The following is a 14719-nucleotide window of genomic DNA, read 5'->3' as shown; positions in this document are numbered from 1 at the left end:
GGCGGAACTTCCCGAGCGCCCGGCCCGGCGCGGCCCCACCCACAACGGGCGGGCGGGGGCGGGGCGGCGGCGGCGGGCACGCCCCCGGCGGGCACGCCCCCGGCGGCCACTGGCGGTGCCAGATGAACCGAGTCGGCGGAACGCGATGGGCTCTGCCGGCGATGGCGGCGTGTGCGCGCTGTGGCGCCGGGCCGAGGGCCCCGAGGAGCGGCGGCTGATGGAGCTCTTCTCCTACGGGCTGATGGCGCTGGGCGCCGTCTCCGCCCTGCTGCTCCGTTTCATCCCCATGCCCTACGGCCGGTACTCCTCGCGGCGCTTTGGCTGGCTGCTGCCCGCCCGCCCCGCCTGGGTGCTGCAGGAGCTGCCCTCGCTCCTCGTCCCGCTCGGGCTCGCCGCCTGTGGCGGGGCGGTCGCGGCCGCCCGGCCCAACCGTGTCCTGCTGGGCTGCTTCCTCCTGCACTACGCGCACAGGTGCGGCGGCGGGCGGGCGGGCGGCGCTGCCCGCGGGCACCGGCGGGGATGGGGCGGCTGGCGGGGGCTCCCTGCCGTGCTGGGGGCGGGAGAAGGGGTCGGTCTTCATAGAGATACCTGGTTGCTGCTTCCCGACCGAAGGGGCTGAGGTTCTGTTAATTAGCGTTTGTTACTTAATCTAATAGTTACTGACGTCTTTTCTGCTTCGCTACACTGCGATATGCCCCATGTTGTTACGGCAGCCGGGCGAATAGCCGTGGCCATGCGGTGCCGGCTGCCTTGTGCGCGCTGCGCACTGCGATGCTCCGGCGATGCTCTTAGCGCTCCCTAAGCGCCCCGCTCCATCCTTGTGCTGCTGCTGCTGTGCCTCCCGCTTCAGCAGTGGATTGAGCAGGCTGTCTTAAGGTCACTGTGTTACAACAAGGAAAGTTCAGCACCGTGTACTGATATAATCTTGATGTTACTAAACAATAGCTATTTTCTAATTATATTGTTCAGCATTGTCTTTCAACATAGCGTTTGTTGCAGGAGTTGGACTGGATGAGCCTTGTGTGTTTCCTCTAGCTCAATATATTCAATGATTCATTAAAATACTGCCAAAGCTGAGGCTGAGTGCACTGTGTTGCTAGGTAGTCAACAGTATTCAGGCATTTTGTAAAAATACTTGGAGAAGGCAGCGTAGTTGGAGCCCAGGTGCGATCTTGCTGTTCCCTTCAAGTTATGGACAGTAGCTACTTGTCTTACTCCACGAGTAAATTTGCCACCAGGACAGGAGGGTTCAATTTGTCAGGTTTATTTTAAGTCCCTCGTGTGGCTGAAATGGTATTTTCTGATACTTATTGAGAAAAGCTCTTGCTTTTGACTTCGTGTATTCTACAGTCTTGTAGTGGGGAGGTATATGACATATGGTCGGCCTGGAGGCTGCCTTTGAAAACCTGCAATTGTGTCTTTGCTCCCCCTTTTTCTATTCTTAAGTGTAAAGACATTAGTTTTTACATGGGATCTTAACTCATCCTTGATGTCTGGGAATAACTAGGAATGTGAGGCAATGATTTGTACAAAAAGGTGAGCTGTGCTACAGTTTCTTTTTTTCCACTTGCTTGTTGCTGTTGCCAAACCCAAGGGATTCTTGTGTGGGTGAGTGTAGACTGGAAGAGACCTCTGTTATCTTGTTCTGTTTCTTGTGGCATTGCATGCTTTAAATAATCCTGTAGTGAATTTATTACTCTTTCTTGAAAGCTGTTAGGGTTGGACTTCTTTTGGAAAGGTTATTTTGAAGCAGTTGTCCTTGGGTAGGTGGAAGACACATGAAGAATGCTCAGGCTTCAGTGATCCTGTTTCTGTATCATTATAGATAATAATTAAATTAATAGACAATTGGGAGTTGGCTAGTTCCACAAGAAAGAGCACAAGAGTATTCACCTGCTCTTCTTGTTTGGAGCTAGTTTGTTTACTTGCATAATCCCCCAGGAAAAGCAATCAAGATTCCTTTCCCAAATGGGATGGCAATTGAGGGTTTGTCCTGTCTTTAGACGTGTCATAGAGTAGACCAAAACTGTCAAGGTGAAGTAATTAATGTTTTGGCTTACAGGGTAGGGAGGAAACTGAGGTCAATTAGGTTAATTTGAAGGGGATTGACTTTTCCCCTGGAGATGCTGGGGGAATTTAGTGGAGGGGTCTTGTTTCCTAGCTCATCTCAGAAAGCTTGATGATACAACTGAGGGTTTAGGGACAAAAATCGACTGTGCTTAATATCAGTTGTCTTTATTCCTCTCACCAAAGTAATTGCCTTGGATGCAAAGTTCAACATTTCTGCCATACAGTAGAGAGGACTGGGTTTGTAATTCCAACTAGGCAAAAAAAAAAAAGAATGTTTTAGATATTAAAGCAAGTGCAGCTATCCTTTCAGACACCAAGGGCTGGTGCTGAGAATTTGTAAAGTAGGGTAGTGTGGGCAATGTTTGGACTTCAAAGCTATCATTTTTGTGGTTAATACAATAAATTTTCTTTTCTTTGTTTGCTATAGGGCACTCATCTTTCCCCTTCTGATCCGTGAAGGAAAACCAACACCGTTTTTCACTTTTGTGTTAGCGCTTCTGTTCTGTGCTTTCAACGGGTACTTGCAGGGCCGAAGCTTAACCACCTATGCAACTTACCCTCCAGGCTGGCTGGGCGGCTCACGCTTCATTACAGGTGTGTTAAATCGTGTTATGAGAACATCAGGTGTCAGTTTCCTCTGTCTTCATAGCTCTTAATTGTGATTTTATAGTATCTTTAATGCCATTTTATAAGTCTTCTTATAGTTTTCTCATCGGTGTAGCTGGAGGCCTTTTAACCTCTTTTTTAGCCTGTGAACTGACACTTCTTTCTGCAGTGCTAGATAATCTGATTGTTGTATTTACTCTATAACAGCCAAGTAAATCTAGGTCATGTATTATTTTTTTTCATGTAGAAGCTTGAAGCCCTACATGGAACCAGCAGCATGCAGGTTTAGAAGAAACAAAGCTTTTCTGTCTAACATGTAGATTAAACTAAAGTAACAAATTAATGGAGTAAAAAACCTAGCAAGGGTAGCTGCTAACTACTGACATGCCATGGCAAATGCTGCAAGTCCTTGTTGTCAGGATATCTACACTGGATACACACACAGGCACCAATCCAGCTGCCCTTGTAATCGGGGGGTGGCTTTGTCAAATGACAAAACTGGCCACACAAGGAAGGGGTGGAGGGGTTGATCATTCACTCCCAATTGGGAAGGGAGGTTACATTTATACTTGAAGCCAGGGATATGATTAAAAGACTAAGGTATTTAGTGACAAAATATTTTATTTACTAATTTTTTTTGTTCCTAGACATCTTCCTAGACATTTGCCTACTGTCAAAATGGTAGTATCATTTCGTAATGAAATCTTTACAGAAAGATCATTTTCATCTGGAGATAAACCAGATTGTTTTGCCTCATCAGTCAAAGGTGGAGTAGTGGGCTGTGTAACCTCTCACTGTGGAACCCTTTTATAAAGTTTGTCTGGTTTGGGGAACACAATAATTTATATCTACAGCAGTAATTGATTTGGAGCAGGAATGTAGTTTTGATGTGATTTCCTCATGGTTTCTCTGGACTGTGTGTTGGTTTATTTCAGAGCAGTGAGCTTGTGTGTTTTCAGAGAAACAGGAATGTTCTGCTTCAAATGCAGAACGATAAGCTTGCAAACCATGAACATCATAATCTTTCAGCATGAACCTTACACCTGTATGCCAATAAAGAGCTTGTGAATTTACCAAGAGAGCTGGTGATACCCTGAAGCGGTGACTGCTATAAACAGGACACCAACACCTCTGTGCCTCACCCTTGTGTCCTTTCCTAATCTGTCTGCACTTGTAGCTGGAAACTCCTTTCTTCCTTTGCTTGCTTTAGCTTCTTCAAACCCTTTGCAGTATGCCATGTCTTTTCTTACTTCTTTAAGTCCCTATTCAACTACCTCCTTTGAATGTTCATGGCTAACTCTTGTGTGTATCAAAACACTTTAGCAGGAGGTCTGCAAAACAGAACAGCACCCGTAACTTACAAGGTGCAGGTTTACAGAACATCAGCTCCTCAACTGTTGCTTTTGTTTGTTTTTTTTTATGAAGCTTCTTATCTGGCCACCAGGCAGCTAAGCACACGTGTCACCTCTGCTCTCTTTGCACATCAAACCTGAAGAGCGTGTATGCATTGTCCAAATCTGTGTATAATCTTGCAGGAAAGGGATGTGGGTTACCAGTGTCTCTCCTAATAATGATAGGTATCTAGATGCTCCAGGTGATTGTGTCTTGTTGGAAAAACTTATCACAGAATCTGAGATGAGGCACTAGTTAACTTCAAAACACAGATCTTATCTGTTCCTTATCAGCAGGGAATGCTGCTTTCAAGGGAAGATAACATAGGTAACATGTTAGGGATAAAAAAAAAATTAATTTCAATCCTAAATTCCTTTTGATTTATCCTACCTTCATGGCAACATAGCAACATAAGGATGCAGAATGTGACAACAATCTCAGTTTCTGCGAAAGGCTGTAATAAATGGCTAAACCATTTTGCTGAATGAGTAAATGACATGTTAATTCCTTCACAGTTGTATTCCTTTTATTGCACAGAAATCTGTTGGGGAAATTCTGATGTGCTATCAGTAACATAGTCAAAGGAGAGTGGGGCTAAGATGTGTCCCTCTGGGAAGATTAAAAATGGCTGTTTCTTTCAGTGTGTAAAATCTTAGCATATTTTTCTATGTCAAAGTCAGGGAAACATACACGTTACATCTGTATATATGCACGTACATACATTTATAAAAGTCTAGCAACATAGGAATAAACTTCATTTTTTAAAGTGCTATTTCCCATCTAGGGAGCTGTTGATACTGTGAGCTCTGCTGATTGAAGAGCACAGTGTGGGACTGGGACTGTGCAGGATGTCACCAGAGCCTGTTTATGCTGCTTACATTACTACTGCTTTGAGACAATATGCCTAATGTGCTATTGGACTGTAGTTTGTTTTCTGAACAAACACAGTGCACTAAATATTGTATTTTCAATATTTCTCTTCAGGTTTTTTAGGATGGTTGGTTGGCATGGCCATCAATATTCATTCTGATCATATTCTCAGAAATCTGAGAAAACCAGGGGAAACTGGTTACAAGATACCAAGAGGTAAGTAAAATGGTACAGAAATTAATACAACAAAAAGAACTATCTCTCATATAAGAAGAGGTGGAGAGAGCTTGGACTCTTCAGACTGGAGAAGAGAAGGCTCAGGGAGGTCTTACCAAAGTTTATATATTATGAAGAAGAGAGAACCAGGCTCTCCTTAGTGGTGCCTAGTGACAGGAGCAGAAGAAGTGGACACAAAATTCAAGCACATAAAATTATATCTGAGTTTTTGGGTTTTTTTTTTTTGGCTGGGAGGATGGCCAAACATACAGGTATGGAGCAGGTTGCTCAGAGAGATTGGAGGGAGACTCGGAACCACACTGGGCATAGTCCTGGACAACCTGTTCCAGCTGATCCTGTTTCAACTGTGCTGGTTGAACAAGGTTATCTCAAGAGATCCCTTCCAATCTAAAATGATTCTGTGTGAAAATGGTCTTCTAAAGCTTAGTGTATTTTAGAGGAGATAGTAATTTATGATATAAGAGGCAACTGGAAATAGCATTTTTTTTTCTACCACGGGAAGTGGTAGAAATTTTGGTTTCTACCACAGGAAGTGATTTTATAGTTTGGGAAACATTTTTTTTTTCCCCTGAAGCCAAATATTGGAAGGAATCTCTTTCATTATATCACTTGGCTTGTGCAAATCTTTGGGTTTCTTGACCAACATTGGCTATATTTTTAAAAAAGGGTAAAAATGTAACCGCATTGCCCAGCTTTTCAGAGAATCAGCAAGTGGGTGGAGAAGAAAGACCTAAAATATTCACTCAGTGTGGGGGCAGCAGGGGAATGAAGAAAGTACTCTGTGTGTGACCCATCTCATGTCCGATATAAGAGGGAGGTACCTGAAGTAATTGGAGAACAGCAACAATTTTGAAAAGGGAGACTCAGGGAAAGGAGGACAGAAATCCAAATAAATTTGGCATTGTAAATTCTGGCCTTCATGGGAAAATGGAGAATATGAAAGGCTTTCTTATGTGGACTGTATTGAAGTCTTAAGGTTTATTATGACTTTTGGAAACAGGCACTCTTCTGGGTACATTACACTCACTGAGAGCAGAAAGATAATACCTCTGAATTCTGTTATCTCACTACATTTTTTTTCTTAGTTGTTGCTTTTTCTCGGTTGTTAATTTTTTTAAAATAAAACTGTAAGAACAAAGATATATAAAGTCAACTGTTATTTTTTCAAAATAATTGCAATTTTAATAGATGTAAATGGAAGTGCTCATGTGAAAAATTAATATGAACATACTATATTGTGTTCAGTGTTCAAAAAGGTTCTGAAGGAAATTTCTGAAGGAAATGCGTCATTTGCTGTGAGATCAGGAGTAGCTGATCTTTTTGATGTTGCTTATCCAGTTTAAGTGCTAGAATTTTACTTTTCTTTTGTCACAAAGGTAGTGTAATTAGAGCAAGGTCAAAACATGTCCTTTATTACATTTGCCAAATACTTGTTTGTTTAGTCCTACTGGTAAAGCACATACTGAGATGTTATCCATTTGTACACCAACTTTAGAATTAGGGTGAAATTCTTGATTTATAAAATTCCTAGCAGCTGAGTACCAATTGTTTATGCACAATTGTCTATACAATCGATTTAACACAGGCTGCCAAATTTTTACTGAGTGTAGAGGCTGAAACAGCAAATCTGATGAAGAATGGGAACAAAAGTGCAATAACTTCATAAGCTAGAAAACAAATTTGGAACTTTACTTCATAATAATAGTACTGTTCATAATTAACTTATTTTCTAAAGTACTTAAAGAAATGAAATTATAGGCTAAGTAACCCTATGAGTATTTTCTGGGACTCAAGGGGAGTATGTCTTCTATTTCTACGTATTTTAAAAAAGTTTTAGGGTATGATCAAAGAACATGTCATTAAGTAATTATTCACAAAGGCATGTACTTATGTACTTGCTTCTGATCCTAGTAAATCTGCTTTTCTTTCTTTATTTAAAGAGAAAAAGTGGGGCTACAAAAGGTCTGTCTTAGAATGAGGTCTGAAGTGTTCCTTCATAGTGCAGCTTAAACTGAAAAATGCTGTCTCCTCCGCCTTTAAAAATCAAATAGAGACATTGGTGATATAGCTCCTACTTGGTGTACAGAAAAGTTCAAAATGCCTTAGTCAAGATGTTCAATGTTACCTAACTCTGTCCTGCTTTCAGGAGGAATGTTTGAGTATGTCAGCGGAGCCAACTTTTTTGGAGAGATCCTGGAATGGTTTGGGTTTGCCCTTGCCTGCTGCACCATTGAAAGCTTTGCATTTGCATTGTGCACTCTCTTCATCCTGAGTTCAAGGGCAAGACAACACCACAAGTAAGGGTTCCTGCCTTGTCAGTTCTGTTGTCTCTATGCCACACTGCATTTCCATTTCACAAATTATGCCTCATCCTACAGGGATGTTGCAGAGCAAGTCTTGTGAAAGAGAATGTTGCTGTAGGGCAGAATATGATAAAGAATACTCTGAGAAAACTAAGTATTGCAGAATTTCAGCAGAATAGTACAGAACATAAACACAGTACAACAAGGTGGTCAAAATAAGGTTTAAATGAAGATAGTTCATCCTGGATCTGTAAAAATTATAGGCAAGTTTAGCAATATTGTCTTAATTAATCAAGTGCTATACTTTCCCTTCTCAAACTTGTTTCTCTAATATATAAATTTTTGAAAATCACCCAAGCTGTCTTTAACAGGCACACTTTATAGTCATATCTGTATCATATTGTCTATAATCAATTGTATGGACATTATGAAAACAGTTCTGATAGATGACATTTAATGAACTATCTGCTCTAAACATTCTGACTGTTCATGTACTGTATTTAGAGTGTGGCTTTCCTGCTAACAAGAAGGCCCATACTTTGGGGAGACTTGTTTCCTGAAAAGATTCTCATTAAGGAATAGCATGCTTTAATGAATTTGAACATGTTAATTTTATTTTGCATATTTTCAGCTTCCTGCTTTGGTTCTCATGTTGAAACTTAGTGGCATAAAAGGAAATAAACATGAATTTAAGGAGGAAATGGGTTGAAAAAAAATATTGACCATCTGTGAGGGCAGCCATGTCTATGTCTAATGGAGTGCTAAAAACCTCCAGAAAGAGGTTTTCCTGTTCCTTGTTTGTAGGATGTTTGGGTCTGAAATACCCTCCCAGAGAACAAGTTTCTTCCACTATCCAACCTGGGCCTTCCAAACCTGTTGCCTTTGATCATCTCCCTGTTTTATCACCTGCTATTAGTGAGCAGAGTTGCAGAGTATTTTGAGTTGGGAGGAGCATTTGAAGGTTGTCCAGTCAACTGGTGTGTGGCAAACCACAAAGCTCTGCCCAGTTGCCCAGGGCTCATCCAATTTACTTCTGAGTGTCTCCTCCTTGGCAGATGAAGCAAGGACAGGTTCTCCTGCCTCTCCCTGTGTATTACCTTCTTCAGGCTCAAATTCCATGGTTGGTTTCCATCAATCTTAAGCCTTGATGGCACGCTTTCAGAACATCAAGAAAAGCTAAATGTTGTTAAAGGAAGTTTTTTACACTAAAGGAAAAATGCATGAAAATGGAACAGGGGTACAGGAAAAAATACCCAAGCAACTAAAAACAGATAATCCATGTAAGTGAAGAAACATGTTAGTTTAGTTTGTTTATTTAAAAAACTTAGAATAAATTACTGAAATGGGTAAATAGGGTAATAATTGTATTCCCTAGATGCAGGTTGCACCTATCATGCATTGCATGTTTTGTTCTGTTTATTCCAGCTTTGATCTTGCAGTTGGTTAGCTATTGATATTATGAATATCTGCACTTTCAAGGAGCCCAGGTGAACTTAGTTCTTTTATTTCAGAGAAGCAGAATAAATATTCAAAAATAGGAGTAAGCATGCTTGTTATGAAAGGTGAAAACACAAATAATATCTGATAGCTCTCTTCAATTTTTAATTGTCTGGATTTGAAAATAGTGACGGTCTTTGAGGGGTGTTAGCAGTAAGGCAAGTGCAATGTTCATCATGTTCAGTTTGGTTACCCAGATTCTAACGGCAGCCAAAGATGCTTCTATGCAGAATGGGACTCTCCTTCCAGTGTGTGAAGTATCCCTTGCTTCCACATGAAGTCATTATGCAATGACAGGTTTTTGATTTTATTTTTTCTCCCTCTAATTTTAAAATACGTAAATACTCAGTATGTATAACACCATACATTTTGAAAGAATGGGTTATTCCTTCCCTGACATATCTCACCATGTCTGTTAGTTTGATTTCCCATTGCTGGCAGGTGTAACTTAGTTTTGTTGTATTTGGTGATTAGATGTCATTTCATTAGGATGAGTGCAGTAAATGCCATTTTTCTATCCAGAGTAGGTTATAAAGGTGTTGGGGTTTTTTTGTGGGTTTTTGTTTTTTTTTTTTTTTTTTTTTTTTGGTTTGGGCTTTTTTTTTTTTGTAGACAAAAACATGTATGGATTAAATTAAACACATTGTACAATTCTTTCATTTCCTCAGCAGTGTTTTGAAGACTCAATGCTCATCAGATTTTTCTTTGTTTTTCAGATGGTACCTTGAGAAATTTGAAGACTATCCAAAGGACAGAAAAATTGTCATCCCATTTTTGTACTGAGCTGTGCTTTTAACACTTTGAAATGGATGCTTTTAGTAACAGCCAACATTTTACAGATGCTGGCAGGTTAGCAACACACTTGGATCATCACTGTGGCAAAGCCTTTCCATCAGTGCTGCTATTACTTACTGCTTTTTCCTCTTAATGGTAACCCAGAAATCTGATGGACAGGGTGAATAGGAACAGAAATGGTTTTCCAGCAGTGAAGCACCTTCATAAATACATTAGGCAATGAGTCTGAATTGGCATAGTGGGAAGTACTGTGCATGACTTCTGATGCTTCTTTTTCTGCCTGTGAGGGCTTCTGCTGTTTCCACTCAATGTAGGCAAGCTGTCCTGAGGATTGTGCTGTGAGCTCAGCTACTCTCACTGCAGTCTGGATGGTGTGTTCTGCCTACATACACAAACAGGGTTGATTTTATTTTTTTTCCTTGCCTTAGTAATCCTTTAAATTCCCCCCCACCTCCATTTCCAGAGGAGCTGGTGATGTAGACCAAGGAATTAGATGAATACAGTTGCTTTTAGATAAGAGGCAGTGTTTTTCCTTCTCTTTGCACTCTTACAAATATAGGGGCACTGTACAGACAATATCTAATGATATTTACATAAAAGTTGTACTGCTAATAGATTAATATTGTCATCTACCTCTTAAAATTGATAACTATCTCAATATGCAATATGTGTCTTCTCACTCTAAACTGGTTTTGGAAGTCTACTTAGGATACTTAGGCCAATTTGGCATTGTTAACAATTGTGTAATATTTTCTAACTTAATTTATAAAAAACCCTTGATATTTAAAAAAAATTTCTTACTATGCTGTTTTAAAAAAATCAAGTGTCTTCCTTCTTCTGTTGCTAACATTCTAGATTATCTTATATTCTAAAATTCTGGAGCCCTGTGTCCGTTCTCATACCCCAACCTTTTGCTCACAAAGGACTCCAGATGGTTTCAAGAACATGATGGGATCCCAAGCATACAGATTTTCAAGTTCTGTGTCTTTTACATGATTGTAATAATAAAGAGTCTTTTTTTTTTGCTGTCAGCAATTTTAGAAACAAACCCAAAACAACTCAAAGGAAAACTAAAAAAAAAGGCAATCCAACAAACCCCCCAAGTGAACAAATTCTAATAATTTAAAAAATTTAAAAAACAAACAAATGAACACTAACTGAAAAATCTTTCCACAAAACCCCAAAACTCTGCTGCTAATATAATTTGAAAATAAATTGAATTCAAACTTTTGCCAAGTGTCATCTGCTCTGTTTTGCACTTCTATGTTGGGTTATATTCTTCAAAACAAATTAGTAACATAATTTTGCCAGATGCTAAGTTTTCCAGGAAGATTTGTTTTGATGAGCAGTTATGATGCTTGCTGGAGAGGAAGATGGTGAACAGTTTGATTTACTCCTCAATGCTAAAATGGAGTTATTTGACAATGAAAGTTCAATAGTTCACTTAAAGCATATTCTGAAGATAATTTTAGAATCTGAGTCTTACATATCAGGATGTTTATAAATCCTGTTATCTCTGCAACATTTTTTAAAATCTTCTTGTCTAAATCATCCACCTATAAAAATCTCTTAGTGGAAAAAATACAGGATTCAAAAACCCACTATCTCCCCAAGGTCTTTAAACACTTATGTAGTTTATGGTGAATTAATATCTTTTTTGGGTTTGTGTGGCCAGATTTTGGTGATGGGGGCCCCAGGGGTGACTTCTGTAAGAATCTCCTAGAAGCTTCCCCCATGTCTGGCAGAGTCAATGCCAGCTTGGCCCAGGGCCAGCCTGCTCCTGACCAAGGCCAAGCCCATCATGAAGGATAGTAATGTCTTTGTAATAACATATTTAAGAAAGGAAAAAATATGTTCTTGGGCAGAGCAACATCTATGCAGACACCAAGAGGAAGAGTGGGAGGAGTTGCTTCAGGTGTTGGAGCTGAGATTCCCCTGCTGGAGCTGTGGCCCTGCAGGCCATGGAGGACCATGGGGAGGCAGAGACCCACCTGCAGGCTGTGGAGGATCCTCATGCTGGAGCAAGTGGCTGCCTGAGATGAGGCTGTGAAGCCATGGGAACCCTGTCCTGGAGCAGGGTTGTGATAGGGATGTTTGGAGAGAGGAGCCCATGCTAGGGCAGCTTCCATGACTTGTGACCCTGTGGAGAACTCATACTGAGCAAGTTGTGCCTGAACCGCTGCACTCTGTGGGAGAGCAATCCATGTTGGAGCAGTTCATGGAGAGCTGTTGGCCACGGGATGGACTCAGATTGGAGTTCATGGAGAACTGTCTCCCATGGGAGGGACCCCATGTTGGAGCAGGGGAAGGCTTCCTCTCCTTGAAGAGCAGGAGAAACCACAGGTGATGAACTGACCATAGCCCCCATTCCCTGTCTCCCTGAGCCTCCCTGGGGGAGGAGGTAGAGCTTGGGAAGAAGAGAAGGGTGGAGGGAAGGTGTTTTTAACATGTATTTTACTTTTGATTATCCTGCTCTGGGTTTTTTAGTAATAAATTCAGTTAATATCACCAATTTGAGTCTCTTTTGTCTGTGTCAATATTTGATGAGTGATCTCTCTGGTCATTATCTCACCCCATGAAGCTTAGGCTTTGGTTTCTTCTCCCTGTCCATTTGTGGAGAGGAGTGACAGAGTGGCTTTGGTAGACACCTGGCACTTGGCCAGGGTCTACCCACCAAAATATCTTATATCTTCAGGGATATTTGTTTAAAAATCACTAATGGGTCAACCTACCAGTAAAAAAATCACCTTTCTGCAGCAGTTCAGACTCTAATCTAACACTTCTCTTTTTTTTTTGCCTTTTTTGAAAAGGCAAATGTTCTTTTAAATACTAAACAGTGAAAGAAAGGTCAGTGTTTATTACATCTCCATATTCAGGAGCTGTAGCTCTCTAGTCAGTAGTCTTCTAACATAGCTTCCAGAAAATTTGAACAGATGTCTTGATTTTGCTCTGCTACTATGCTAATAAATATTTATCTTGCCTAAAAGTTCAGTTGGTTTGCCCACATTATGTTAATTTATGGTTTGCCTACAGTGGGATAGGATCTGAAGTGTGATAGTCTGATAGCTTATCCCTGTTCTCTCTCTTGTTACAGAAAAGGAAAAGCTAAGGTCTGTGGGCTGTGAATGTCAGCATGTTTAGAAATGTTAGTTAATTGGATTAATAAGAAAAATCCCAAACCCGAGCCAGACGGTTTTGTTCTTCGTGTGATTATATTTTATATTCTCATACTTCTAAAGCCTTCCCTAAGTAAAGTACAGATTTTATTTGAGGCAGTTCTTAGAGGGCAGGTCTTATGAGGAGCAGCTGAAAGAGCTGGGACTATTCAGCCTGGAGAAAAGGGGGCCCAGGGGGAATCTTACTACTCTCTACAACTGCCTGAAAGGAGGTTGTAGCCAGGTGGGAGTTCATCTCTTTTCCCAGGTAACCAGTGATAGCATGAGAGGAAATGGCCTTATGTTGTGCCAAGGGAGGTTTAGATTGGCTATTATGAAAAATTTCTTCACTGAAAGGGTCATCAAGCCCTGGAACAAGCTGCCTGGGGAAGTGATGGAGTCACAATCCTTGGAGGTATGCATGTAGTTGTGGCACTGAGGGAGATGGTTTAGTGGTGGACTTGGGAGTGCTGGCTTAAAGGTTGGCCTTAATTAACTCTGAGGTCTTTTCCAATTTAAAGGAATGACTCTGTGATTCCCACATTTCAAGACCCAGGTACATTGGTGAAAGCATGTGATCAACTTGGTCAAATGCTAGAATTGTCTTTTGTTTAAACAATATCCCACTCATTTGCCATCACTTGCAATCCCTTTCCTTTTCAGCAGCTCTGACAGATTTTTCTGTTGGAAAATATCTAATACTGAAACATTTTTCTCAAGAATATGTAATGTGAGAATGAACTCTGCTCTGCACATTCCAGAGGGAGAAAACATGCATACTTGCTATTGGGTATATCTGTAGCTATATTTAATAGAGATGCTTCTAGTCAGATTGATACATCTTTCCCTCAAATCCCTCACTAATAAAACATGATTTGTGGTGTCTTGCTTGAATACTTTTTTTTCTGTTAGTAATCCCCGCTCTAATTTGTGGAGATTGACCAAGGCTTTTGTATCAACAATTTCATTATCCCAGCTGAGATCTTGGGGAGTGTAAAAACAAGATTGGATTAGTATGACCTAGATGCATGTGTGAACTTGATGAGATGCACTCAGAGCAGTTATTAAGAGTCACAAGGTAAATTTGTCTAGTGATACATTCTTAGTTACGTAAAACAAAGTATGTACCTGAGATGTTCTACACTTGCAGTTAGAGCAAAGATTAACAGAAGCAGAGGCTGCTCACTTGGGTTCCTCTCCTGCTGCTTTTTTCACTTGAAAGAACTGTAGCAGCTGCTGTTTCAACTGTTTTAATTAAGATTCAGCATGATATTATCTTTTCGGGGACTGAAGATAGTATACAAATGACTTGTATAAACTTGAATTCTTCCAGCAGACAGGAAATCCTGAGTGCCTAACACAGTTTTTAAATCCTTTTGTGATTGAAATATATTAATAGCTTTAGTATGAGACTGTCCCAGTCTGTTCTATGCTTCTCAGTTTTACCAATAACAGTTGCAGTTGTCAGGGCAGCCTTTCATCCATTTTGTAAGGAAAGCAGATCTCAAGTTAAAATTGCACCACTTTTTACAGTGATGCAACGTATTTATCACCATCTATGTGCTCATGTGCCCACAGAAAAATATGTGTAAGCAAGCAATTAAATTTATGTTGCAGGACAACTGAAGGGCAAAGCCTTAACCAAGGTTTGCATCTGAAAGAATTGCACAACTGAAGCTTGCTCTTGAACATCTTAAAACAGCATGTTTTTCACATCTCTTGCTTGATTTACCATGTCTGCTTAAAAATCAAAGCTAATACATGATGCATTGTTGTGTACAAGGGGGTAGTGGA

At 40.6% G+C, this 14719-nt stretch overlaps 1 protein-coding gene across 1 annotated transcript; it reads left to right on the top strand.

Annotated features, from left to right (window-relative positions):
* The first annotated feature begins 91 nt into the window (after window positions 1-91).
* Window positions 92-11001, top strand: SRD5A1 (steroid 5 alpha-reductase 1). Its single transcript, XM_071454593.1, has 5 exons — window positions 92-471; window positions 2498-2664; window positions 5053-5154; window positions 7322-7472; window positions 9692-11001. Exons 1-5 carry the CDS (start codon window positions 146-148, stop codon window positions 9756-9758), a joined length of 813 nt encoding a protein of 270 aa, XP_071310694.1. The 5' UTR covers window positions 92-145; the 3' UTR covers window positions 9759-11001.
* Window positions 11002-14719: the final 3718 nt, after the last annotated feature.

The sequence above is a fragment of the Agelaius tricolor genome, unplaced genomic scaffold (genome assembly GCF_023055355.1).
Source record: "Agelaius tricolor isolate 1412-34295 unplaced genomic scaffold, bAgeTri1.0.p SCAF_2, whole genome shotgun sequence".
NCBI classification, from domain to species: Eukaryota; Metazoa; Chordata; class Aves; order Passeriformes; family Icteridae; genus Agelaius; species Agelaius tricolor.
This window is presented reverse-complemented; position numbering and strand designations above follow the sequence as displayed.